The sequence below is a fragment of the Tiliqua scincoides genome, chromosome 4 (assembly GCF_035046505.1).
Source record: "Tiliqua scincoides isolate rTilSci1 chromosome 4, rTilSci1.hap2, whole genome shotgun sequence".
Taxonomy (NCBI): Eukaryota; Metazoa; Chordata; class Lepidosauria; order Squamata; family Scincidae; genus Tiliqua; species Tiliqua scincoides.
The window spans coordinates 107568585-107594720 of NC_089824.1; the positions used below are offsets into that span (position 1 = coordinate 107568585).

At 46.0% G+C, this 26136-nt stretch overlaps 2 protein-coding genes and 1 pseudogene across 11 annotated transcripts in view; all 3 read right to left on the bottom strand.

The window, feature by feature from the left end:
* Positions 1-26136, bottom strand: part of PDE4DIP (phosphodiesterase 4D interacting protein) — a 99333-nt gene that overhangs the window by 57272 nt on the left and 15925 nt on the right. For all 10 annotated transcript variants that reach the window (XM_066622989.1, XM_066622996.1, XM_066622992.1 and 7 more), the window contains exons 3-10: positions 21866-21974; positions 18691-18866; positions 17158-17275; positions 4294-4413; positions 2967-3086; positions 2441-2533; positions 1248-1466; positions 207-365 (exon numbers count right to left, since the gene is read on the bottom strand). In XM_066622989.1, coding sequence (XP_066479086.1) covers positions 207-365; positions 1248-1466; positions 2441-2533; positions 2967-3086; positions 4294-4413; positions 17158-17275; positions 18691-18866; positions 21866-21974 — 1114 coding nt within the window. The remainder of the gene's footprint in view (positions 1-206; positions 366-1247; positions 1467-2440; positions 2534-2966; positions 3087-4293; positions 4414-17157; positions 17276-18690; positions 18867-21865; positions 21975-26136) is intronic.
* LOC136649975 (5S ribosomal RNA) lies at positions 8761-8877 on the bottom strand (annotated as a pseudogene).
* Positions 9624-10959, bottom strand: LOC136647440 (uncharacterized). Its single transcript, XM_066622972.1, has 2 exons — positions 9850-10959; positions 9624-9671 (listed from the first exon to the last, which is right to left on the bottom strand). The coding sequence occupies exons 1-2, from the start codon at positions 10957-10959 to the stop codon at positions 9624-9626; spliced, it is 1158 nt and encodes a 385-aa protein (XP_066479069.1).

The window sequence follows — 26136 nt, forward strand, 5'->3', positions numbered from 1 at the left end:
TGGCAATTCCACTGTTTGGGTTTAGCCAATGCAACTGCCTTCACAATCCAAATTCTTCAGACCTGCAGTGACTGTTCTTGCTACCCAAGGATCTTGGGAATTGCTCCATTTTGGCTTTCCTCATGACAGCTGTCACCTCCCAATACACACACACAGCCTGAAATCTAGTGTCTTTAGCGAAGTCTGAAAGGACATTTCTATCTTACCTGCAAAAGCTGTTCTTTGCAAGCCAAGTTATGGCTCAATTGCTGAATTTTCTTTTCTTGCTTCTGTAGCTCTATGGATTTCACTCTCTCCAAAGTGGAGCATTCCCAGTTCTTGTTTTGCAGCTCTATTTGTAGCTGCTGAAGAGTGGCACGCAACTCCTAAAAAGCAACATGCAATTTCCATTTGTTGGTGAGGCCCAAAGGCTCTCCGAAAAACTCAAAGACATCCCCCTGGCTGAAAACAGTTGGGTTGAGTTGGGATGTGCTAGCTACACTGCTGTGCTCACAAGACCATTTACAATGCTGAGATCAACATCATAGTAACCTGGTCAAATGAATCTTCCTCTACAGGAAGCAAAGTGGCAAGCCAAGTGGCATCCCTGGGATTCTGCATGAGAAGCAATTTCTAATCCAAATACACATTCTCTAGCCCTCAAAATACTACACTGAAGACATCTACCAGAAAACAACAACAGCTGAGAGCCCAATCCTGAGGTGCCGTGGACCTCAGTCACAAACATGCCATAAGGCACGTTTGTGGGACTCACAGCGGGCTCCCACTGGAGCTAGCCCAGTGCCAGACAGCGCTGGGCTAGCACCCGGTGGTCGCCTGGGTTCTGCAGCTCCGCGGTCCTCTGGACCGCCGGGCTGCGGAATGGGAGGCAGGGGTGTGGCCGGGGGGCGGGAGAGAGGCAGCTCCACGGAGCCAAGCTCCGTAGGATCCCAGGCGCTCATGCAGGGCTGCTCGCCCTACACAAGCGCCTTTACTTTAGTGGTGACCTTTTGGTTGCCATTAAAGTGAGTAGCCCAATTGCGGAGCTGCTTCCCTTACTCGGGGGAAGGGGATGAACGTCCCCTTCTCCTGAAGAGCCTCCTGCGGTAGCGTGGGAGGCACAGGATCCGGCGGTGGCCCTCCGTGGAGCCGCCGGGTCCAGGAGCTCCAGGCAGCTCAGGATTGGGCTGTGAGTGTCATGGATTCCATTCAGGTTCAAACATAGCCAACTGAGAGAAGAGCAAAGCAGAAGCGCAGTTATTTCATACCCGATTGTGTTTCCATGCTGCCTCCTTCTGGTGCTGCTCCTCTTGCAACACTGTCTCCAGAAGCTGGGTAGTCCTCCTGGCCTCAGCCAATTGACGATCCTTTTGCTGCTGAATCCTCTTCAGTTGCTCTACTTCCAGCTGAGTGAAGAAAAGTGTGTTCTGCATATCAAGTAGTGAGATTTGCTGCTTCTGCTGCAATGAGGTTGAACCCTCTGAGATCTAGCAAGATACAGAGAGAGAAAGCAGAAACACGTTTAGGCAACTTACTTATTATTTTTTAATGCAATATTGACACTTTCACAGTACCTGCTTTAAAAAGCATACTCCCACACATACCAGAGTATGAACCACCCCCAATTTCTTAGTTCAGCAATTTTCAAACTCTCAGGGAGTTTGAAAACTGCTCTAAGTTCTTGTGGGGGTGGTAGGGAGGCAGCGTGGGGCAAATCCCCAGGATCCTGTCGTTCAGGGGGCTGCAGGGGCTTGGCTGTACTTACCAGAACCTCCTGCAGCCTCCTGGGGGTGAGGGGAGCCCTGTGCGACCATCTATGGCTATTTGGCCTATGGAACAGCAGACATTAGCTTTGATGCTGACCTGGTGGCTTCAGTCTCCCCAGCAGCACCGGTCTCCTGCTTTAATGGGGATCCAAGAAGAAGCAGGAAGCTTGTCCTGTGGGAAAGCTTCTGGTACCTGAATTATGCCGAACCCAGCTATATTTACACATAACAGTTATGCCATGACAGCATTACTATCAATCTTGACAGCTGTTCAGGGCAGCAAACAGCTAGCTAAACCTTGTCTATGTTCTCCCAGGTCAAGAAATCTCTAGATTGAAGGGCAACATCTGTCACTGTTTGCTGTGCATCCATGCATGTTTGGAGTGCACGTTATGCATGTGTCTTGGAGGCTGTTTTGCACACATGTGCTTGAAGTGGGAACTATTTGAGGAAAGACGGATGCCAAACTGGTAAGTCAATTGAAATTTGTGAACCTTTATATGGAACTCTTCCCCATATCCATCCTTGAGGCTTGATTTTTGCATCTTTTAGCCATGCAAAAAGCTGGCTGTCAGTAGAGAAGGTTTTAGCTGTGACTTTAATCTTCCTGGGATCTGTGTTTCTTTCAATACCCCAAACACACACCACACAAAACATTTTGTTATTAAAATAAAATAACCAGGTAAGATCCATACCTGCAACTGTCCAAGCTGGCTTCTATGCAACATGTCTCGTAGTTTGGCTATTGTCTCATTCTGCCTCTCAATCACATGGTACAGTTCTTCAGACTACAGGATTGAGCAATTAAAAATCAGCAAGTAAAACAGAATGGACACAGAATGACCCTCATCTGACAGGACAGACAAAAGGATTACCACTATCTAAGCAGTGTTACTCTCTTATATCAGCTTCTATTTAGAGCAAGAGGTGCCAAACATCAGGCAGGATCCGGTGCTCACTTGCAATCCTTCCCCGGAATGGGGTTTACCATTCCTCCAGGGAGCCTCTTCATCACACCTCTGATCGCCCCCAATCTTTGCACCAGCCAGCTGCTTCCAGGTTCTGTCATCCCAGCAGGCCTTGTGCCTAGATTTAGATTGGGGGCAACTGGAGGTTCCCCAGCAGAACAATAAGCTCCATTTGCACCAAGGATGGCTTTTCCAGCATGTTTGGAGACCACTACAGTTTGGAGAACACAGAGGAACAGAGCATATTACTAACCTCACTCTCTTTGCTCTTCACAGTCTCATTCAAGTTGTGGATTTTGTGATCCTGTATCTGGGATGCATGCTGGACGGACTTCAGTTCAAAATCCATCTCATTCAGTTTCTCTTGCAATTCCTGAATGTAATTTAAAAAAATAAACTAGATCTTTACAGAGAGCCACAAAGTCCAGAATCCACAAGAGTAACTTGCAGAAAAAGGAAAAATGTAGTTGTTGAAAGTTTTAGAGTTTGCATGAGTCATGCCAGAGTAACGCTTCTGTGAACAGAGTATGCTTCAATTCACCAGTGTTATTCTGGCTGCAACCGAATGTGTTTCTGGGACTAAGGTGCTAAAAATTGACTTGGGAAGACATGCTCATTCTGTGGCATTCATTTCTTAGGTATTTTTTTCCAAAATAGCAGTGCTGATACAATCACTCATGAATGAGTGCACATATAAAACTTATTTTGATGGAAAAAAATGCATTCTGAATCTAAGACAGAAATAGTCACAATTGTACTAAGAACAAGTATATATTGTTCCAACAGGCAGACAAGCAAAAAGTGAAAAGATACATTGGCTCTCTGAGCTATAGATGGCTGAGCTATGGATGGCTGTATCTGCACTTTCACACAAGTGCAGCACATCCTTTGTGGGTATATTCATGCAGACATGATCGTGCTGGGCCAGGAAGAGCCAACTGTTTCAAAGTACATATGTTCCTACTTCTATACAGAACTCAGTAATGGAACTAATACTTATGTAGGAGAACCCCAAAACCATTGGGGTTTTGTCTTGTTTTTTAATTATTTTTAATGTTTTATTTTTGTTATATGTTCAAATAAATTTAGTGTAAACCATACACTACCTATCACAAAGAAAGGAGGCAAGACCAGAGAAGAGTCTCACATGCAGGGAGGTGGTAGGATCATGTCCACACAACCTTGTGTGATGCGTGGTGGGGCTGAGAGATAGTTGTCACAAACATCACCCTTGGGGTAGGGAAGGACCAGGGGAGATTCCCAAGCCAACCAGGATTTAACCCTCCTCCAATCTTACACCATCCTCCACAAACCCCAAGAGCAATGTTTTTTTATTTAGCTTACTCCAAGCCCCAAGTCCTATTAACATGCAACTTCTTGGTCAATAATTGCACCCAATTTTTGCCCTACCCCGTGACAATTGTGACTGGCGCAAGGTCACTCAGGAAGGTTTGTGGCTGAGCAGGGATTCAAACCTGGATCTTCTAGGTCAAAGTTCAACTCCCAAACATGTTCAGCCAACCTGTTGATTTTTTATACACACACTCTATCTTATTGTTAGCACTTAAGTAATTGCCTACCTTATTGTTAGCACTTAAGTAATCAATTTTTTCAAGGAGTTCTTCATTTTTAAATTCACTTGCTTGTTCATCCAGGAAAGAATCACATCGAGTCTGCTGCTGCTGATCATCATGCAAATTCTGCAGAGACAGGAAATAAGGAAGTGAAATATTGTAGATTATCCTCCACTGTTACAGAGAAAAAGGTCTCCTCACATCATTCCTCAACAACTCAATTTTCTCCTCAAATACTTCTCTGGATACTAGTTCAAGTAACTTGCTAAAAGGTCTCATTTTATTAATATTCATTCATTCTCTTACCATCACTTTATTTTTCTCAATTCTAACTCTATTTCTGGCTATACAACCTACTAAAGGCTCAATCCTAATCCCCAGGTTAGGCCAGCACAAATCACTTGCGCCGACCCAGGGGTGTTGTAAACGTACTGTAAGGCCCATTTGTGTCGACTTAAGAGTTGGGAAGGGCAGCACAAAGAGTTGCACTGGCCTCCCTGTGCTGGACCCAGGTCCTGCACAGTAAGATTGCGTCAGCCAAGCTCAGCCGACGCAGGGGTCTGGGGAGGCATGTGGAGGGTGGTCGGCCGGCGTTTTCAGGGACAGGTGGGTATGCGGGGAGCAGGAGGCAGGGCCAGAACCTGGTAGTTATGCCGGATCCTATCCCAGTTCCCTGGGCAGTGCGAAGTGGCTCCAGGTCGCTCCGCTCAGATCTGTGCCACCTCCTGAGGTGGCTCAGATCGAAGGAGATCCATTGGGGCCTCTTTGGTTCTCCCTGGGGTAAGGAGAAAAGTGTGCCACAGCCCGAGGCAAGGGGAAAGTCGGCCTGAAACTTGCACTGGATGCAGCACAGGCCCACTGGCCTATCTGCTCCAGTGCAAGTTAGGATTGGGCTGTAAATGTGGCAACACCAAGCAGAATTTTGGTAACCTGAAGGAATTTGACAACAAAGGTGAAAAGGGAATTTGCTGGAGTTTCAATTAGTAGAGGGTGTCATCTGACAGCATCTTTCTGTAACTCAATGTCTGCACCACCCTGCTATAGCACTGCCAATCTTGGAATGTCTAGAACAGAAGATAGCTGGGGTTTCTTTCTGCCTGGAGCATCTCTTATGTTATTTCTGGCACTTGTACCCCTTGGATAACAAAGTTGCTTACTACAAGCTGAGGCAGGCTCAACCACTTTACAAACTCATTTGGGAACACAGGACCACAGGTGCTCTCCATACTGATACTTGCTGTGGACTTTCTACCCAAGGGCCACAGAAATCAGCAAATTTCCCATGGAAACTATTACAGATGACTATAATCTGTGATCATCATCTTAAATAACGAAGGCTGCAGTCCTGAACACTCTTACTAGGGACTAAGCTCCACTGGACTAAAGAAGTTGAGGACTGCACTGTCATTCTTTTTCTTGCCTTTGACCATTATGCTCAGTTTTGTGGAATAATGACAGTCTTAATAAAAAGGTGAAGGAGAAGGACCTTATCATAAGAACACCTTGAAAACTATGAAGCATATTGTGGTTATTTGTCACTTATGCCTTTTAAATTATGTATTATTAGTACCCATAGCATTTTGCACATACTTTTCCAGAGCTTTGCATATGCTCATACTAAAACGGCAGCAATTATTGCCAGCAGCTGATATTATATGTGACCCACATATAGGTTGATAGAATGTTTTAAGAACAAACAATTTGCGGCCAGTATGGATTGTGCTCTTAGAAATCCTCATCTGAACAGGATGGGCAGGTTTACAATGCCACCAAATATGTATGAATTCATATTATCTCTCTATTATCTTCCTAATGGCATGTTACACATGCTCTTTATTCTAGCTGACATACAATAACATAATTTTTTTTAAATAATTGTTACACTGTGATACACAGTATTTGTTACACTGTGATACACAGTATTACTGAACCAACTACCATTGCTATAAAGGGGAGCTGTGGTTCACTGTCTCGCCCACGCCTCCCATCCTGCAAATCTGCTTGCTTCATTAACTTCATAAGACTACTGAACACTTGGAACAAAACAATTAACTTCTGAACAATTGTATAAGATAAAAGTACAGCAATACCTTGCACTTTTGTCTGGCTAGGAACCAGAACGATGACAAAAGTAAAAAATTATGAATGCCAAAGCAAAGACTTATTTAGCTCGCAAATTTATTTTGGCTAGTGAAAAAAGTAAATAACTATAGTTGTCCCCTGTTATCTGTGGGGGATATGTTCCTGCCCCCCAGTGGATACAGGGAACCACAGATAAGGGGAAACCCAATCTCTGCAGTTCCCCACCCCCCAGCCTTAATTTATTACATTTACATTATTGTAAATAATTATTACATTTGTGCAAAGATATAACAAGACTAGGAGTAATTGTTAACAGGAAGCAGGAAGTTAATGTTCTTTCTTAGAGCCCCATCCTAACAAACCCAGCATTGGCAGTATGCTCATACTGCAGGTGCCAGGTGTCCTAAGGCACTTTACCACCAGCACTAGACCCGAAGAGCCACCACTTAGGCCAGTGCCAGTCGGTACTGGGCCTCAATGCCAAAGAGACTCATTGAGGAGAGCGAGCGGTATGTTTCTCCATCAACTGGTGGAGTGGCTTTTTGGGACGAAGGAGGGCAGGGGGAAGGCAGAACTGGACGGTAGACAGAAGGAGGGTAGATAAGGCCCAGAATGGGAGCGGAGATGGTGGCAGTTTCTGCCACTGAATCCTATGCCACCTCTCAGCCTGCAGAGCACTACATGGGCCTCCTTGGTTCTGCACCAGCAAAATAGCTAGTGTGGCTCTGAGGAGACCCACTGGGGCCTCTGGAACTTTACTCTTGGTAAGGGAACACTTCACTATGATGAGACTCCAGCAACTGCCTCAGTCCCACATAATACAGCAGTGACCATTTCGGTGCCGATGCATCACTGGGCAGCTTAGGATTGGGCTGCCCTTCTCCCTTCTAGCCTGTAGGCTACCTGCCTGCTCATCTTGCTATAAGCTTTCTGCATTTAGTGTTTGGTTAAAGCATATCTTATTGCTTCACGTGAATGTAATGAAGAAAAACAAAAGTAATGGATATGGGGCAGGGAAACTGTTGATAACTAGATTCACAGATACCAGAGATGCCTGTACATAACACATGCAAATGTGTGAGAAACATAAATAAAACATAAAACATAAGAATGTTGACAAATGTTGTGTAAGGCTGGATGAAATTGGATGAAACAGAAAAACACATGGACAAAATTTGAAATGTGGTTATAACTGAAAATAGCCAAACAGCAAAGCAATGAAAGTCAAGCGGATAAAAGTCAAGATATTGCTGTAATTTCATCAGTCTCCAAAAACTTTTGATGATGTTTCTATGATGCCACAAGATTGTTAGTTTAAACAGGGTTACTTTTAAAATAGTATGCTACTTTGGAAACATATCTGCATATACAGAATGCAGGATGATCTTGCAGGATCACTATATCACTAGTTACACTATACTTTAGCTACCTATGTGAACAGCTAAGCAATTCCTCGGGTCAAGATCACCAGCTGGGTGGAAGAAATGGTGTCAAACAAGCACTTCCATTTTCAGTTATCTGCCTCCTCCTCAACTTTTTAAAAGTGTTATTGAGTTTATATTGCCAAGTCCTTATGCTGGGAGGCAATACAGCTTCAGCATGTGAAATCAGTATCTGTATTTTCCACCAATTTTTGTGGGTGAAATGCAATACCTGTCTACAAAACCTGTTTGACCCAAACTTACTTTGCCTGCACTTTTCTGATTTTCCATTTGAGGCTTTAAAATGAGTCATTCAGCATGAGTCATTCAGCATAAAAAACAGCTCTTTGCAAGAATTTAGTGGCAATATTTTCACTCCTGGCTGAGGACAGTATTTTGTTGCTATGGAAAGAAATTTGTTGTTTGGGGGGATGGGAAGAAAAATTAACTGTGTAGTTGGCAGTAGGAGCACAAGTCCCCATCTTTGCAAGTACTACTAGAACTCAAAACAACATTTTGGTTTGTTTTTTTTAAATGGAATTCAGCCTACTGTTTAAAACACTGCCCTTCACTCTTTCCAGACCCAAGACCCAACACTTACCTTCAGATGAGACCCACTTTTAATTATGTTTGTGTTTCTAGCATGTGTAACCCACGTTAAGAGAAGGCAGCAATTCAGCAGGTGGCCTACCAGCTGAACATCAGTAAATGCCAAAAGACCTTTGCAATATCACAAGGTTGCAGTCTTGTCAGCAGTTATGCCTAAGTCATGCCTACTGACTACATCTGACTACAAATGGAATGTATGTAAGATTGCACATTTATACACATCAAATATTTTCTGCTACAGTATGTAGCAGAAAAGGGCTAACTGCTACAAGAAAGTAGATTAATAACTTTAACCCCAAAATTCAATTCAACCAGGTGTTGTAAACCCAATTAGTTGGCAACCTCGAAAGACTATGGTATAAGCCTACAGCACCCAGTATTCCAAGGCGATCTCCCATCCAAGTACTAACCAGGCCTGACCCTGCTTAGCTTCTGAGATCAGATGAGATCAGGCATGTGCAGGGTAACAGTTGCTGCCAATTTTTTTGTTACCAATAAACCCGTTAGCTGCAAACAGACAACAAGGTTCAGTTCTGAATGAGATGCTTCCCTTGGCTCTTCAAGCAGCATATCAGTGAGTGTTCTGTCATTAAAGTCAGAAGATGGAGGATCAGACAACCCACTGAAGAGAAAATGTCAAGCATCAATCAGTGGTCCTCTGGTTGCTATAGTTACACACAAGCATCTTTCTACTCAGAGACAGATGCAATTATGCATTTATGCAATACAGATTATTGCAATTGTTGTATTATTATTACAATTATGCAATACAGATGCAAGATGTATTTACTACTAATGTAAATGCAATTAGACTGACATGGATATTTCCGAATTAAAGGTGACAGACTCTCTTTGTTCATCTTGACCAGAATGTTACACCTTAATGAGATTTCAAATTCAAGAAAAGCCAAGGAAATCCATGATGAAATGCAGGCTGAATGACACAGGGAATCTGGAACATCAGGTACAGCACAGTCAGCAAGTGGCTTGTTGCCTTTTAAATGATCAGGAAATGCCAACTATTAAGAATACTATACTTAAAATCCCAACTGCAGAGAATTCTTATCTGTAGTCAGCACAACCCTGGACTAGAAACCATTAAGAGGAAAAAGTTCTCATCACTTATACACAGAAGAGCAATGAAAAACAAAACAGAGACATATTTAACATTTTAAGACTGTAAGTTACAGCAAAATAAATCAAACCTAAAAAAAAATTCAAGCGCTACACACAGAACATGGGCGAGGGGATGATAACACAAAGGATGCAACTCTCAAAGAAGAAAAGAAAGGAAGCCAAAGAAGCACAGACAGCAAAGAGTTTATAAGCAGATTATGGATGAGCTACAAAAACAGTAACCCACTCAGCAAATCTGAATCAACAGCCAGTGAAGATAAAACTTAAAAATTGGGGTGGGGGTGCATGGAGAGGGGCACAAACAGTCCTCTACCTTAACTTGAAGTGGCTTATAATCCATATAAAGATCTTCCCACAATTCCTGAAGGTCAGACACCTCCAAGGGAAAGGCCAAGGCAGATCCGGAATGAGACTTCACAGCCAGGTTCATGAAGCTAGGATAAGAACTTTTATCTATCAGGTCCTGGCAAGGGGAAGGTGACTTAACCGGAATAGGCAGCTTACTCCCCCTAGGACTCTGGACTGGCTTGCATTCAAAAGCCTTGACCAGACTAAGGGCCATGTCCAACTTGGTCCCATGCAATGCCAAACTTTGGGAACCGCGGTCCCCTGGGTCCCCTGTGGGACAGTCACACTTTCCACCTTTCTTGGCCTCTGTGTCGGCCTCGTCATCTTTCTGATAGGAAGGGCTGGCTGCCAATGTGGCGTCCAAGGACTCGAGAGAGGACCCAGGTGCTTCTTCTTCCATGCTCTCTCCATCCAAAGGCTCCTTGCCGCTACTTGTGAGGTCAGCGGCCAAGGCCTCGGACGCAGGCGAATCTTCGTTGCAGGCGCTGGCAGAGCACCTGGAAGATGGCGCACACGAAATGCTCCTGGCCACTTTCCGTGGGATCTTGCAAATTGCCTCGTAGTCGGCGTCCGCCACGCGCAGGGCAGCACAGCCTCGGCATCGCCTGGGCCGGCCACCCACGACATCTACGGCGTGGGGGCAGGAGTGCGCCTCCGCCACGCGCTCCTCGGGGTCCGTCCAGCACTCGAACCCCGAGTAGGCGAAGTCGTCCTGGAGCATGACGGCGTACCTGGCGTCGGGGAGGCCGCAGGCCTCTGCGCCGGCCTCGCCATTGTTCCTGCGGTACATGCCGCTGATGCAGCACTTGAGGCGGTCCTTCTCCAGCAGCAGCTTGTGCAGGCGCTCCAGGGACAGCGCCTCGATGCGGGCGATGACGGTGTCGAAGCGGTACACGCGCTCCAGCATGAAGGCGCACTTGCTGCAGGCGAACTCGGCCCTGCCATCGCGGGAGACCTCCCTGCCCAGCACGTGCGACAGCAGCACCTGCAGGTTCAGCCTGCCCGCCGTGTGGAACAGCCAGCGCCGCTGGTTGCCGCACAGCTCCCGCCCGCAGATGCGGCAGGCGTCGCGCATCCTCCCTGCGGGCACGTCCAGCGCGCCGCTCCCCGCTCAGCGCCGCATCCTAAGGAGCGCTTCCCGCCGGCGGCGGCAGCTCCCCCCGCGGAGCCACCGCCCTTCACACCAGCCGCACAGCTGCGGGGACCAGTCAGAAGCCTGGCGCGCCCGCGCGCTCCCCTCCGCCCCGCCCCGCCGTTCCTTTCTTCTCCGGGCTGCCGCAGGACTCCAAAGGATGCTCCGGCAGCAGCTCATTCGCTCGCAATTGTGGCTCAGATTTCAAAATGGCGACGCAAACCGTCTGCAAAGGGCATGCGCAGCGGCCGCGCGCTTCTGGGAAATGTAGTTCTGAGGCTGCAAAGACCCAAAAGCCAGCCTCCGCCTTCCCTCCTTGGTGGATTGCACAAGCGCGACTGTGCTTGTGGTTGGATGGAGAGTCGGCCACGCGGCATCTCCAGCCATGCAACTTCCCCTTTAACTATTTGTGTTTATGTACTGTTAGGTACACGCGTTAAGCTAGTAAAGAGCAGGGACTTGCCCTGGGTGGGCAGGCAGGTGAGGCAGAGCCTCCCTAATGTACTCCTTCAAAAAGCAGTGCCACCACCACGTGAGGCACCCAAGCACCCACAACCCATGCACATACATACATTGGATCGGACTGAGGTGTGAATATTCACTCTCCATTTGATTGTATAATTTCATTACACAACCAAGCCCAATCAATAGGAATATCTTCAAACAAATATCAGTCATCTCTTACTTAGAAGCACCAGCTCCAAACACTCCAAGAGGAGTGTTACATCCTCTTGTTGTATTATGTGTTTAAGAACAACTTAGTGGAATAAAATCATATTGTACCCAACACACCAACAGCAGATGGGTGACGGGCCCAATGCAAGGCTTTGCTCCAGAGTCTCCAATAACTTGGTGCTGGCATTGAGTTAGGGGTAAATGGGTGGCCCCAGCTGATCCACGACCCCAAAAAGGCAGTGAATGTGCTACCCTATATGCCAGTTTTGACACCTCCCCTCCAGTCTGCACAAGTATGCACTCCAGCACCCCACGTGCCACCACTTGTTTGTGAATTTATGAGAAAGCAAGTCTCACTACTCTCAATTGGAACAACTCCCAAGTGGAAGCACACAGGGTTGTAACTTTAAAGTTGCAATATAGTTGCTATATTGGAACACTATCTTAATGCCAAACATGCAAGATGAATGCCTTGTAGCAGCTGGACTTCATATTATATTAAACATGCTTTTAGGTTACTTTTCAATCCCACTAAAGAGACCAAGGAGGCTAAAACAAGCTATGGAACACTTCAGTATGAATCACACTGGAGAACTTTTCTTTCATATATTCAGTCTTGTCTATAAACAGAAGGGCTAGATGAGATATACTAATTTAAAAGTTACTGTTTGGATTCACAGCCCAATCCTGAGCTCCCATGGTGCGCGGCTGCGGTGGCACTGAAAATGGCTACCGCCACATCCTGCGTGCCTCGGGCAACTGTGGGTGGCACCTCGGGAGAAGGGGACTTTCATCCCCTTCCCTTGGGTAAAGGAAGTAGCCTCGCAATGGGGCTATTCGATTCACCACTGACCAAAAGGTCGGTGGTGAGGGAAGAGCGTTTTGTTGGGCGGGGAGCCCCACACGAATGCTCAGGATCCAGTGGAGCGGAGCTCCACCAGTCCCGCCTCCCTCCCCATTCCCTCCAGCCCCGGCAAGCCCCCCCCGCCCTCTCCCCGCCTCCCAGTCATGACTCCTCCCTGCCCTCTCCCAGCCTCCCCCCTCCCTGGAATGCTTCCTCCCTCCGCCCCCGCTTTCCTCTCTACAGCTCAGCAGTCGGTGCGACTGCCAAGCAGCAGAGGCTGGGCGCCTGCCCGGTGCTAGACCTAGCACGGGCGCTGGCCTGGTGTTAGGCCTCACAAACGTGTCTTATGGCACGTTTGCGACAGTGCGCTCCAGTGGCTGACTGGCTATCTAAGCAGATGATTAACATCTTCTGACTCATTTTGGACAGACCATTGATTACATAATGTAACTATTATGGGCTTTTTCTGTAAGCAGGATTTAAATACATGGAATACAGTAGTTTGCTGAAAAATCAGAAAAAAAATACATTAAGGGTGCCATCCTAACCCACTTTCCAGCACTGACATAAGGGCAATGCAGCTCCAAGGTAAGCAAACAAACATTCCCTTACTTTGAGGAGGCCTCTGTGAGTGCTATCCAACTGCAGGATGCAGTACATGTCCCATTGGCATAGCTATGTCAGTGCTGGAAAGTTGGTTAGGATATGGGCCTATGGCTGCAATTCTGAACATGCTTAGTAAGGAGTAAGCCCTATTGAATACAATGGTCTTCCCTCTGAGTAAATATACACAGGGTTGTGCTGTAAGGCAAACCTCAATCATGCAACCACATCAAAAAAGAAAATCAAGGTGCTCTGATCCCTTTATCTACTGAAGGAGATTTTGTGTCTTGAAATACTGATGACGACGATGACGATGATGACAGATAGACCGACCGACCGACCAATGGTCTGGCTCTGTACAAGGCAGCTTCATATGCTCACGTGTCTTACTGTCTATTCCTATTTACTTAGAAGTATGTCCAACTACTGTGCACAAGATTATGGCCTAATTGTATTAGGGTTCACATATAAGATTAAGTAGTTAGGGCCTTTCCAAATGATTAAACACCCTATATACATATTCTTCCACTAGCACTATAGATAGCCCAAATTAGGCATCAGTAGCATGATATCCTGTCCTACAGAATGAATGAAGCACAGATAGTGCTGCTATGAAGAATATCCATAATCACACAATCACAGCTTTATTTTTAAATGACATATGAGCAATACTGGAAAGGAAGAACTCACAGCCTTCAAGCCTAACCAAAATTCAGTAACAAAAAGACTTCCCAAAGGAAAAAGAACAGTTTTCCTTGTATTGAACTAAAATATAGTATTGTAAATATTGTATTACACCACAATAAAACTTTTTAAGGCTGCAATCCTATACACATTTTCCTGGAAGTAAACCCCATTGAACACTTCTAAGATTGTGCTGTGTCACAAAATAGGAAAGTCATAGGAGACAAAGGAGTTGCGATGGTCAACACTAAGGATGTCACAGGTATTCTTCCAAAACCTGACTGTGGCACTCCTACAGTGACATCAACCATAACCATCTCAACTGACAGTGTGTTTGTGTGTGTATGACTGTGTATTTCCATTAAAAAGACATTTCAGTTAATATGCTGGAAAGTTGTGCTATACCTGCAGAAGCACTACTTGGAAGAAAGGTGCTGGAAGCCCCAGCACATGTGCTGGAATAAACTGACAGGCTGGAAAAGCCTCATCTTGGAAATGTTTGCTTCTAAAGTGGAAATGTCATTCTTAACTGATGGCTAAACTAGATGAGATGTGGGAGATTCAGGCTTAAAAGCAGCCGCACCCTTGCTGCTGGGCAAAACCCTTGCTAACTGGGCAAAGAGACACCTTTCAAAGTGGCATCTTCTTATGCTTAGCAGGGGAAGAGCAACTGTTTCTCTTAACCCCAGCATGGATGTTGCTGGTGTCTCTTTTGCATCTTTTTTAAGACTGTGAGCTCTGGGGACAGGGAACTATTGACTGATTTACTTTACTATGCAAATCACTTTGTGAAGTACTCCTATTAAAAAGAGGTAGATAGGTATTGATATGCCCTGCCCCTCTGCGAATTAGAAACTGCAGATAAGGGGGAACCTACCTCTACTGCCTCCTGCAACACCCATCCCCCATTACCTTTGTTTATGTTGATTACATTCCCCAGAAGAAATAAGGTGTCTTGCTTAAACAAATGCAATAAGCCAGGGGTCTCCAAACCCTGGCCTGTGGACCACATCCAGCTCCCACAGTTCCTTAGCCTCTTGGGGCTAAAAATCACACAAAAGATGCACTTTTGGATCTCCCAGCATGGGTATATACCATATTCAACTACTAGAGGTTGAATAATTCCATTCCATTCCATTCAGCACCTCAAGTGGCTGAATGTGGTATATACCAGCCATTTTCAACCACTGTGCCGTGGCACACTGGTGTGCCGTGGATGGTCTGCAGGTGTGCCATGGGAATTTGGGAGAAGATCATTTGTTAGTAGGGCTACTGAGGGATGAGAGCCATTACTGTCAGTGTGGTGTGCCTTGATAATTGTAAAAAAAAAAACTAATAATGTGCCTTGACAATTGTAGAGTCAGTGTGCCATGAGATGAAAAAGGTTGGATATCACTGACCTATACTTTTTCAATCCTTTTATAAAACCCATTCCACCTCATCCTGTGCAAGTCAATTTTGCCCTCTGCTCTTCTCCCCCTTCCATCGCCACCCACTTATTGTATTCATTCAAACTCTCAGCACATCATTTTGCCATGTATTTAATTTCTGAACCTTGACAACCGTGTCAGATATATGATGCAGCCCTCATGCCAAATGTTTACAGACCCCTGCTATAAGTAAAAGCTAAGCCAGTTGAGCAGGCAAGCAGTTTGCAGCCTAGAAAGGAGACTAAGAGCAAATGTTCACTTCCTGTTTCCTGCTGCTGGTTGCTCTCAGTCTCCTTTCTAGGCTTCAGGCTGCTCAACTACTTAGCTGGCTATAAGATTTTTGCTTATAGCATTTGTTCAAGCAAGACACCTGTTACTTCCAGCTTCCTGTAATGCCACTCTAGTCTTTTCAAGCATTCGGGTTGCTGGCAGCCTGCCTGCACATCCTGGCAGCCTGCCTGCAAACTTATAGTGACATTTAAAAGAAAGAACATTTTTACCCTGGTAAAGATCTAAACCACGTTAATGGGTGCATGGGAGGGGTACACCTCCTGATCTGTAGATAACTGAATCCATGGATACTGGATCCGCGGATATGGGGGCCCACCTGCCCTTGTCCCAGGGAAGGCTCCTGCCGGCCTGCTAGCTCTACTCAGACCTGCGTGGATCCATGAGGATGGATTGAGGCCAGGAAGGGGATTAGGTTTCATTATGCACCGCTGAAACCACCCCTTCACAGTTCTGATTCACTCTCCTCTCCACCCCATCATTGGTCCATTCCACACACCCCTTCCTGTTCCACCTTCCTCCCTCCCAACCCTACGCGTTCTTACCTGGCTTGGCAGGTGTCCACTATTGGTTTGCAGCAGCAGCCAGTCCATGTACTCTGGGGTTTTGCAACAGCCAGAAAGTGCTTAATGCTGCTGGAACACTTGTTCTGGCAGTGCTAGGCACCATTAGGATTATGCCAAAGGAATTCCAAATTGTTGGAGATGAATTTTTCTGGATTGCATGGGAACACTAAAGGCATTTTTGATGTCATGTTAATCAGCAGTTTGTCATTTTCAAAGCATCTCTGTAATAATGTTGCACTCATGGTGGGAGGAACTTCTATGGTGGTGGATCTCCCACAAATTTAACGCTCCTGGGGGGCTAGATTGGGATACCAGAGATTCTTTGATCATGCAACTAGTTACTTGCAACAGAACTGTAACGGCCACAACATCAATCTCCATTCATCTTAAACTGGGAAATGGACACAAGGTGAACACAAGCTGCAAAGCAGGCAGAATGCTCGTTTACAGTGAACAATGATTCATGGCCTCTAGTCAAGCCAGTTAACACACTTCCCAGTTAGATGTAAATGCCCCATGTGGCTGGAGAATACAATGGGTCCACTTTATCAACAGGTTTGGAACTGGCAGATTTGACCCACTGTAGGAGTCAAACCCACAGCTGGAGGACACACTGAGGACCTCCTGGACGTGACTGGAAACTTGTTCTAATCTCTGGGAGGCTTTCTGAGACTCTTAGAGGCTGCGTGCAGCCTCTATGAGCCTCAGAATGGCTCCAGACGTGACCAAAACAAGGTTCCATTCATGTCCGGAGGCCGTATTGGACTGCAACCTGCAGATTTAATTATCCATGGGTTTCAGTATCCACAGGGGATCTGGGAATGGATTCCATTGGATACCAAGGTCCAACTTGTACTAGGAATGCACACCTAACAGTGGTAGTTTCCCATCCTTCATCGCCCTGTTTTTAATTCGAGTTCTCTTTCCGTGTTCATCTCTGAGACCCGTTAATCCACTGTTACGTTTCATTAGCAGTAATCAGTTTGTGCTGAAATGAGATTATGTGCACCTTAGTTGGTAGGCACTGGGAAGCTTTCAGTTGCATTATTACCTGAGCTTTCATTTTCTGGGATGCCTCTAAGTGTTGCAGCAGGTTCTGTTTCTCCGTGGACAGCAGCTCAAGGAGCTGCTCACTGTTACTCAAATTCCAGGTCAGCTCCTCAATTTTCCTACAAAGGAGAAATAGTCTGGTTATCTTGGTTAGAACAAGGAAGGGGCGCTGGCCTATGCTGTGACTTGCCCTGCATCGAGGTGTGCTAGTTGGGCCCAATGGGAGCAGGCAAGTTCACAGCAGCCACAGCCACTGAGGTGAAAATGGAGCAGCAGAACACTCAGGCCTTGGTAGCTGCATTATGGTAACCTCACCTTAGCAATAATGCTGACCATCTCAATGTCTGGGGGCAACGAACATGAGAGCACCTTGTGTGTGTGTGCATGGCCTGAAACACCTATTCTTGGGGCAAGAAAACAGGAGGCTGGGGAGTTGAAGAGGTGACTGAAGACATGGTCTGGCATGGCTAATTATAGGTGCTGCATGGGGGAAGAAGGGCCCAGGTTTCACAGAACCCCTCTCCCCCCATTCTGAGGCCTCGGATGGGGGGAAGATGCCACAGCCCATCCAGGATACATGGCAGGGTAGCCATATCGCATGACTGCATTCCATGTAGGCAGTTATATTCTGTCAGTGTTTCATAGATACTGACACACTGAGGCACTGATTGCTCCAAGAGCCATCCACCAGGTACTCCCTCCTTCAAGAAAAAAAGCTAAAAGCAAAAACGGGGAAAAACTACCTTACAGTAGCAATCCCCAAAGGGAAAACCAAACTAATGTGACATTAACCATGTCATTACAAGTACACCAGGGCCATTTTCTTGTGTAAATAGCATAAGTGCAGGGGACCCATCCAGATTCAGAATCCACAGCAGAGGAGACAGGAGACAGCAGAGGAGACATCACACTCTCTCCCAGTTGTAGTCCTGATCCCGATTGAATCCCCCCTCTGGGTACTATAAGGTGACAATGGAAGCTTTTTTCCTCATAAAATAAGCACAGGGGCACCTGATCCAGATTGGGACCCTGGAGGATGTAAAGTGTTAGAGCCCCTCGGCGCAGGGGCTAGAATGTTGGCCTTGGACCAGAAAGAACTTGGATTCAAATCCCCACTCTATCAAGAAGCTTACTGTCACTGTCTTGCAATCTAAACACCTAACAGGATAAAATGAGAGAAGGAACCACTGACGATTTCTGAACTTTTTTGCAGCAAAGGCTTTGCAATGACATTCTTATAGCCCAATCCTATGCATGTCTGCCAGAAGTAAGTCCCATTATAGTCTGGCATGTCTGCCAGAAGTAAGTCCCATTATTACTCCTAGGTAAGTGTGGATAGGATTGCAGCCTTAATGTCTCATGTCTTAATGTCTCATTTTGCTGACACACAACATTAAAAGAGATACAGAATATGTATGTAAAGAGCTCAGCTTTGGAGGTTCTGAAATGGAGAAATTATCTGAATGTTGCAGAGGACTAAGCATTATAGATGGCAGATGTGAGCAAAATCAATGTAAAATCCATACGTACGTACCTGTCTTTCTCTGCCAAGGTAAGACTGTAGGTTTCCAAAAGAGCCTGGTTTTCCCTGATCTCATCCTGCTTCTTGTAGAACTCTGCCAATTGCTTGGTGAGCTCCACACAGCGCTCCCTCTCAGCCTCAGCCAAATGTGTGACCCTCTCTGCTTCACTCTTTGCTGACTGGGCTTCCTGGAGATGGAACCAGAAATGGGATCAGCCAATGACTTTGCCTCCAGGGGACTTGCAAACCTGAGTGCTTTCAGGACCGACACGACCTACTCTCAAACCTACACTGTTTTCTCAAGGGAATCACTGAGTGTGCATCAAAGATGAGCATGGTTGCTCTTGTGACTCTCAGCAGCAGGGATCCAAGTGAAGGCAGTGTAAGATGAAAGTGATGTTTACATGAGTCTTGTTGAAAGTTCCCCACGTGCCACTCTAAGACTACTGCAAAGAAGACTTATGGGTTTTCTAACCAACTTGCTGGCCTCAGATGTCCTGCAGTAATTCATGGAAGAAGTTCCAGGCGGAGCTCACATTGCCTAAACCTCCTTATTGTTTATTAAATCATTTGTATCTCGCTGTTCCTTTCAAATACACAGAACATTCAAGGTGTAGCAAGGCCTCCTCTCTCTCTTCATTCTGAAAGCTTTAGAAAGAAAGCATTTGTGCAACCTACAGACCATGTTCCAGTTGGAGTTCCATTGCAGTTTCTGCATATGTTGTAGGATGACCTTCTATTCCACTTTAATTAACCTACAATATCTACCACTTTCCGCGTTTTGTACTCAGAAACTCTAACATGACGAGAATCACCTGTAAGGGATGATCTACTTCCAAGTGTGGTCAAAATGCACCCTGACTGCCAGTACTGTATAAGAAAGAAACTGATTTGTACTTAGATCTTAGGTTGCAGCATATTTGCCGCTAGGAGTAAAATAGCATCTGACTTGCTATTCTGACTTGCTATGCACAACCACTTGTGGTCAGAGTCACAAGTAGGACTGGTCCGCTCATGAAGTAGGACAGGTTCATTCATCACTCTTCAGGCATGGATTTGGGGGCTCATATGAGGGGTAAGGAAGCAATCTCCCCCCCCCCCCCAACTGTGAGCCAGCAAAATATGCACGGCAGTTGCCTCAACTGCACTTCCACAGTCCAACAGCACACAAACCTGCAAAGTTTCCTGCACAAAACTGCTGTGCCACTGCAGGTGGCCTTTTAGCTTAGGGGTGAGGAGCAGGAAGAGACACACGTGCACTCATTGCAGGAAGGAGAGCCAGGTTACAAATGCATGCAAAGAGGAAAGAGAATAGAGAAGCTTCATAACTGGGAAGGTGGCAAGTGAAGCAGGGAGTTGCAGGTCATTTTACCCACATCCAGCACTACCTGCCAGACAGCCCAATCCTGAGCTGCCCGTTGTGCCGGGACTGTTGTGGTGCTGAAATGGCTGCCGTGGCATCCTGTGTGCAACACAGGATCCTGCCAGCGGCTCCTCAGAGGGAAGGGGAATAACTCCACAATGGGGCTACTTGATTCTGTGGCAACCCTTAACTCTAATAAGGCCACATTCAAGAAATTTCAATTAGATATACTTCAAAATGTACACTATTTAGTAAACATCTAACACTATATCCTATCTTCAAAAAATGAAAAAAATGTTAATTCTGAAGTTAACTATGATACCTTTTATTGACTTTGTTGTGACTGCTTCTCAAAGACCGATAATAAACTGGAGTCCCCCACGGACTCTCCCTGACTTCCCCCCCTTGCCAACCAGCCTTGGGCGGTAGTGGTGCCAGTCAGGTGGGGAAGTTAACATACTGGTATATTCCAGAGTCACATTAGAATGAAATATGATCATAGCAGGTGTCCAATTAGCCCTTATGACTTAATAATGTTTTAATTGTGGCCATCAGTTGAGGCTTCTTTTACCCTTTAGTATTTTAAACATGGTCATTTTAAGATTAAAATAAAAATAATAAAAGATGAACAAAATAAAAATGAAAGGATTTGTTCTGCAAAATTTGGATTCACTCAGAAGGCCTCACTTAATGGCCTAGAAGGCCACAGATTCCCCACTCCTGATCTAGAGGCAGCCAAGGAATTCAGTCTGAGAAAGAATCTGAGTAACTTCTTGAGATTACTTACAATTACAGTCGCTATTCAGAGGTTCAAAATAACCATCATGATGGCTACTGGCCAGTGACAGACCTTAATGTTTTTGCCTTTAGCATACAATTAGGAGTGCACACTGATCAATATAAGCATCAGTACACAATAGAGGTTTCCAGACTGAGGGCTGCCTGAGGGCCATGGCCTCTTTGTCCTTAAGGGGTGGGGGCAGTAAGGAGGCAGGGAAGAGGTGGCTGCGCAGGGATCGTGCAGCTCAGGTGGCTACAGGGGCTTGGTGCACTCACCACAGCCTCCTGCAGCCTCCTGGGGGTGCGGGGAGCCCTGCGTGACTGTCTGCAGGTTTTCCAGAGGCTTCCAAAGTGAAAGTGGGGCGATTGCGCCCTGCCTCCACTAAACCGGAAGCTGAGCACGATCGCTCCACTTTCACTTCTGATGGGGCTGCAGGGACTGGGGTGCACTCACCAGTCCCTGCAGCAGCTGTTCCCTGGGTGCAGGGAACCCTGCACGAGCCTCTGCAGGGCTCCCCAGTCAACAGCAGTGAAAGTGAGCAATCGTGCTCCACTTCCGGTTTTGGGGAGGCAGAGCGCGATTGCTCACTTTCACTGAGGCTGACCTGGGGAGCCCTGCAGAGGCTCGTGCAGGGCTCCCCACACCCAGGGACGGCTGCTGCAGGGACTGGGGAGTGCACCCCAGTTCCTGCAGACCCCCTGAGTGGTGCGATCCTGAGGATCACGTCGCTGCCTTCCCCCCACCCCTGCTGGCCCCCAGCCCCCCCCCCACAAGGACTTACTGCGGGTTTCAAACTCCTGGAGAGTTTGAAAACCGCAGGTGTACAGTAAACCCTAGTATTCCTGACTTCTGTTTCACATCAAGTGATATGAACAGGTGACAAGGCCTTCAAGACCAGAAGGGAAATATCTCCCTCTGCTGGATCTTCTAAATTGGCTGATATGGAGCCAAAACTGTCTCCCTTTTCCTGAGAACACTCGTGATCCTCCCCTGTCAGTGTGGTCAGCAAAGCACAGCTGCTTCTTCTCAACCCATTTCCTCACCTCCTGCAGAAGGCAGATTTTCTTTTCCAGGAACACACAGTCATGATCATCCTCTTGCTGGTGACAGATCTCAGCAGCATTCTGATGGCTCCACTTCTCTGCTGTTGCCCTGAAATACAGAGTAATAGCCGGTCAGAATGCAAAGCATCCTTAAACCATGGGACAAGGTATATGGATTCTGTGAGTTTTACTCTTTGAGACTAATGTCTCATGGAAGAGAGGGGCCATGACTCAGTGGCAGCATGCCTGCCTTGCATGCAGAAAATCCCAGGTTCAAGCCCTGATATCTCCAACAAAGAGGACTGGGAACAACCCTTGCCTGAGGCCCTAGAGAGCAAATGCCAGCCAGATCAGAAAGTGCTGGGCAGTGGCTTCACTAGGGTTTGTGTCATCTGGTGCAGGAGGCCAGTGCATCACCCCCATGATGAACCTCGTCTCATCAGTGGGCAAGGCAACATCCTGGGCAGGAGGTGTGGTGATGTGCCATTGTCCCACCCCACTGGTTTTTGGGCTTGATAGAATACAGATATTTCAATGAGGTTTGATTTCTGCATGAAATTATGCATGGAATTATATATGACATGATGCTATTATTTGAAAATACCAAGATTAAAAAATTTTTAGCCAGTAGTGGTGTCACCCCTCCTGTGTGCATCACCGAGTGCAGCCCACTCCCCCCCAGCAACGCATCTGGTGCTGGGTTAGACAGATCATCCCAGGGTGAAAGAGCCTCATGTGTTCAAAGAAAGATGCAAAGAAATATGAACCAAATGTTAGCAGTTGTATGTGCATGTACTTAAGTTCTTTCCCAGAGTGTCTCGGTTTTTTCTGCAAGAGAGCACTTATTATCATTTTTTAATGGGCTGTTACCCTGCAGATGCCTGATCTTGTCTGATCTCAGAAGCTAAGCAGGGTCAGGTCTGGTTAGTACTTGGATGGGAGACCGCCTGGGAATACTGGATGCTGTAGGCTCATACCATAGTCTTTCAAGACTGAAGGTTGCCAGCCAACCAACCAATGGGCTGTGTGTCTTTTATAATAAAGTATAAATTTGAATAAAAGTTTAGAAAAAGGGATCACATAAACTGTATATACTTTTCATACTTACTGACAGATAAATTAAGCAAGAGTCAGGGCCAGCTGGAGCCAAGGTGGTACCTGAAGGAGCACCCAAATTGTGCCTGCCCCTTTTATGGTACATAGGAACTATATGTAGTGCTTCCACTGCCTTCTCACCTGCTCCACTGCCTACCACCATCTCTTCAAAACTTCTCTGGCTAGTGAAGGTCCAGGGGAGAAGAGGAGGCAGAGAGAGACAGTGATTCTCTTCCTGAACTGTGGAGAGAGATCCAGAGCAAGTTTGCAGCAGACACCCATCTCTCTTCTTGCAGCCTTGCTGCACTGGAAGAGGAGGTATGCCTCTCATCACCTTTTCACTTGCCCTACAAGAAGAGTGAGCAAGAAGAGGATGGGGCAGTGACTGGGGGGAGCAGGTGATGCGTGGGTTCCAAGATGTCCTCTGTCAGTTTGCCACCTTCCTCACCTGCCACTCAAAGCAGGCGGGGTGACCCCAACTAGAACCACAACTCCATCAACAATATTAGGTACAGTACTCCAGTGTTCTTGCCCCATATTGAATCATGGGCCATACATTTCACATATGATTTGATTGCTAATAGCTGATAATTAATAATTATCATTAAAACCTATCATTAGTAGTTATTAACATTAACAGTAACTATATTAATATAGCATCTATACTAGATGGTATAGAAAGTGTTAATGATAGTAACTATCATTAATAGATATCATTAATTACATTGAGGAGTGTTTACACTTTCATTTTGTGGACATATGGCAATTTAGGCTGCAATCCTATCCTCACTTTCCTGGGAGTAAGTCCCATTGAACACACTAGGACTTACTTCTGAGTAGACCTGCCTAAGATTGTGCCCTTAGATTTTTTTTTCATCTGTTGTTTTACCACATGGAGTGCATTTATAAAAACTGTAACCTTTAAAGCAATTTCAGCCCAATCCAAAAGCAAATTTACTTAGAAGAAAGTTCCACACAGATTACTATAGTGATGTCACCAACTTGTAATGACTTGGTTCAGAATAAAACTTGCTGAACTTAATACCACATTTTTTTTTAGTTAATCCAGAGCTTGGAATAGAAAGCAAAACTCCATTCATGTAGTTTTTAACTTAGGCCTATTTTTAGTCCAAGACCTAGACACTAATTGTTGCTCACAAAGAGCAAATGACCCCTCTGGAGAGGATTTTCTAGGCTCCAATGGGCAAGCCCACTGGCTCCCAAGCCTCCCCCAGAAATAGAAAAGCAGTGCAGCCCAGGACTTGTTTGCCCCAGCTCCAGTGAGCTTCTTAATTGAGCCCATGACATAAACAAAATTTTTTTTACAGCCTCTGCTAGCTAATCCCCTGCTCTGCACTGTCTTGACCTTTTTAGTTTATTGTGAGACATCAGACACAAGCAATCCTTCCTCCCAGATGTCTTGGCATATAGCAACATTTGCACATACTCCATGTGCTTCTGAGAGGAATTCTTTATCGTTTAGTTCTGTATGGGCCCAAACCTATCCAGTTTTCCAGCCACAAGGTAAGGGAATAAATGTTTCCATAACTCAAGGAGGCCTCTGTGACCACTGCCCCACCACAAGATGCAGTGCATGCCCCATTGGCACAGCTGCACCAGAACTAGAAAATTGGATAGGATTGGGTCCTATGAGTAATAACCAGGGAGGTCCAAGCAGATCTACTTCCATTGCACACCCTGGTAATCCCCCCCCAATTTGGTGCATAAATGCCTGTCCTACTGCCACCGCAGCCTCCATTTCACCTGCCTGCCTGTTTAGGGAAGCAGCTGGCCAGACAAGGAAGAGAGTGCAGTGGAATGCCCGTCTCCTCCTCCTTCTCAGCCTTTGCCCATCACTGTCCACTTCTGCAAGCACACAGGCTGGGCACAGCATGTCGGGAGTGAAGTCTTCTTCTCCTTCCAGCTTGCTCCGCCCAGCCTGTGTGCTTGCAGAAGTGGGTGAGCAGGCTAGGGGAGGCACAGATGGAACAATCCTGCTTGGAAGTGAAGTGATTAAAACAGGATTGCCACAGCACCCTGCCTTTCTTTTTTGCAACACTGCCATAGGAACTGCTTGCAGCAGTGGTGCTAGAGAAACAGGGGGGCTGCTGTTGCCCCAGTCCTCCTTTGACTTGCTCTCAGTCCATTGGAAGAGCATTGGAGCACCAGTTGAAGTGGCAGGGTGGGTGGCAGGTTCAAGTGGAGTGGCCAGATAGATGTGGGGGTGGATGGGCTATCATCTCCTTCAAGCTGTCACTCAGTGCAGATGCTTCAGTCAGCCTCACGGTTGGGCCCAGCTGTGTCTTCAACTATGGGGGGTCCCCTTTATAAATTGGGATTAGGGATGGCAAAGCTGGATCTTACAGTGAAATGCCTTGGGCATTTGCTTCAGCATGGGAAAGGTGGAGTAGATAAATAATATAATAAATATATTATAAATAAATAAATAAATGATTTATTAAAGGGAATTTTTCTCCCTAAAAATAATGGAAATAGGAGTTAAAAGGAGTCTGACCCTGCTTCTGTAGTGGAGAGCTGGAGGCTGAGCAGAGTCAGAGAGGAGGGACAATCTTAGCCATGTCTACTCAGAAGCAAGTCCCATTTATTTCAGAAGGACTTACTTCCAGGTAAGCAGTATAGGATTGAACCTTTACACAAAGAAGGCAGCAGATGTTTTGCCCTATGTTAAAAATAATGATCTTGTAATCTGCCACTTCTTATGCCCTTGCATAGCAGCATACAAGGGCTCCCACACATAATAGCCTCCCCCCCCCCCCAGTTGAGTTGCTCCAGGTCCCATACCCTTCTAGAGACAGCCCTGAAAACAATGACCCTTTAAGAGCTTGGAGGGTGTGGGTGTATGAGAAGGTGGAGAAAGAAGAGCATGCAGGCCCAGCAACAACAAAAATCTAAATATCAGGGATGCCTCTTTAAGAGCTCAGAGGAGTAAGACTATATGCAGGCAGGTCTACAGCAGTAATGGACTTGTGTCTAATTCCTCATAAAGTTGAGGACTTAAATGCAGGGAAATACTTAATAATTATAAAAGAACACCCCCATTCAAATAGATTTAAGTTAAAAAGCACTCCATCTATGTACAAGTTCAAGTAAATGCAATTCCTTTTTTCTTTTTCTTTCCTTTCATTAAGACTTGAAGTCAGCATGCACAAGATTGC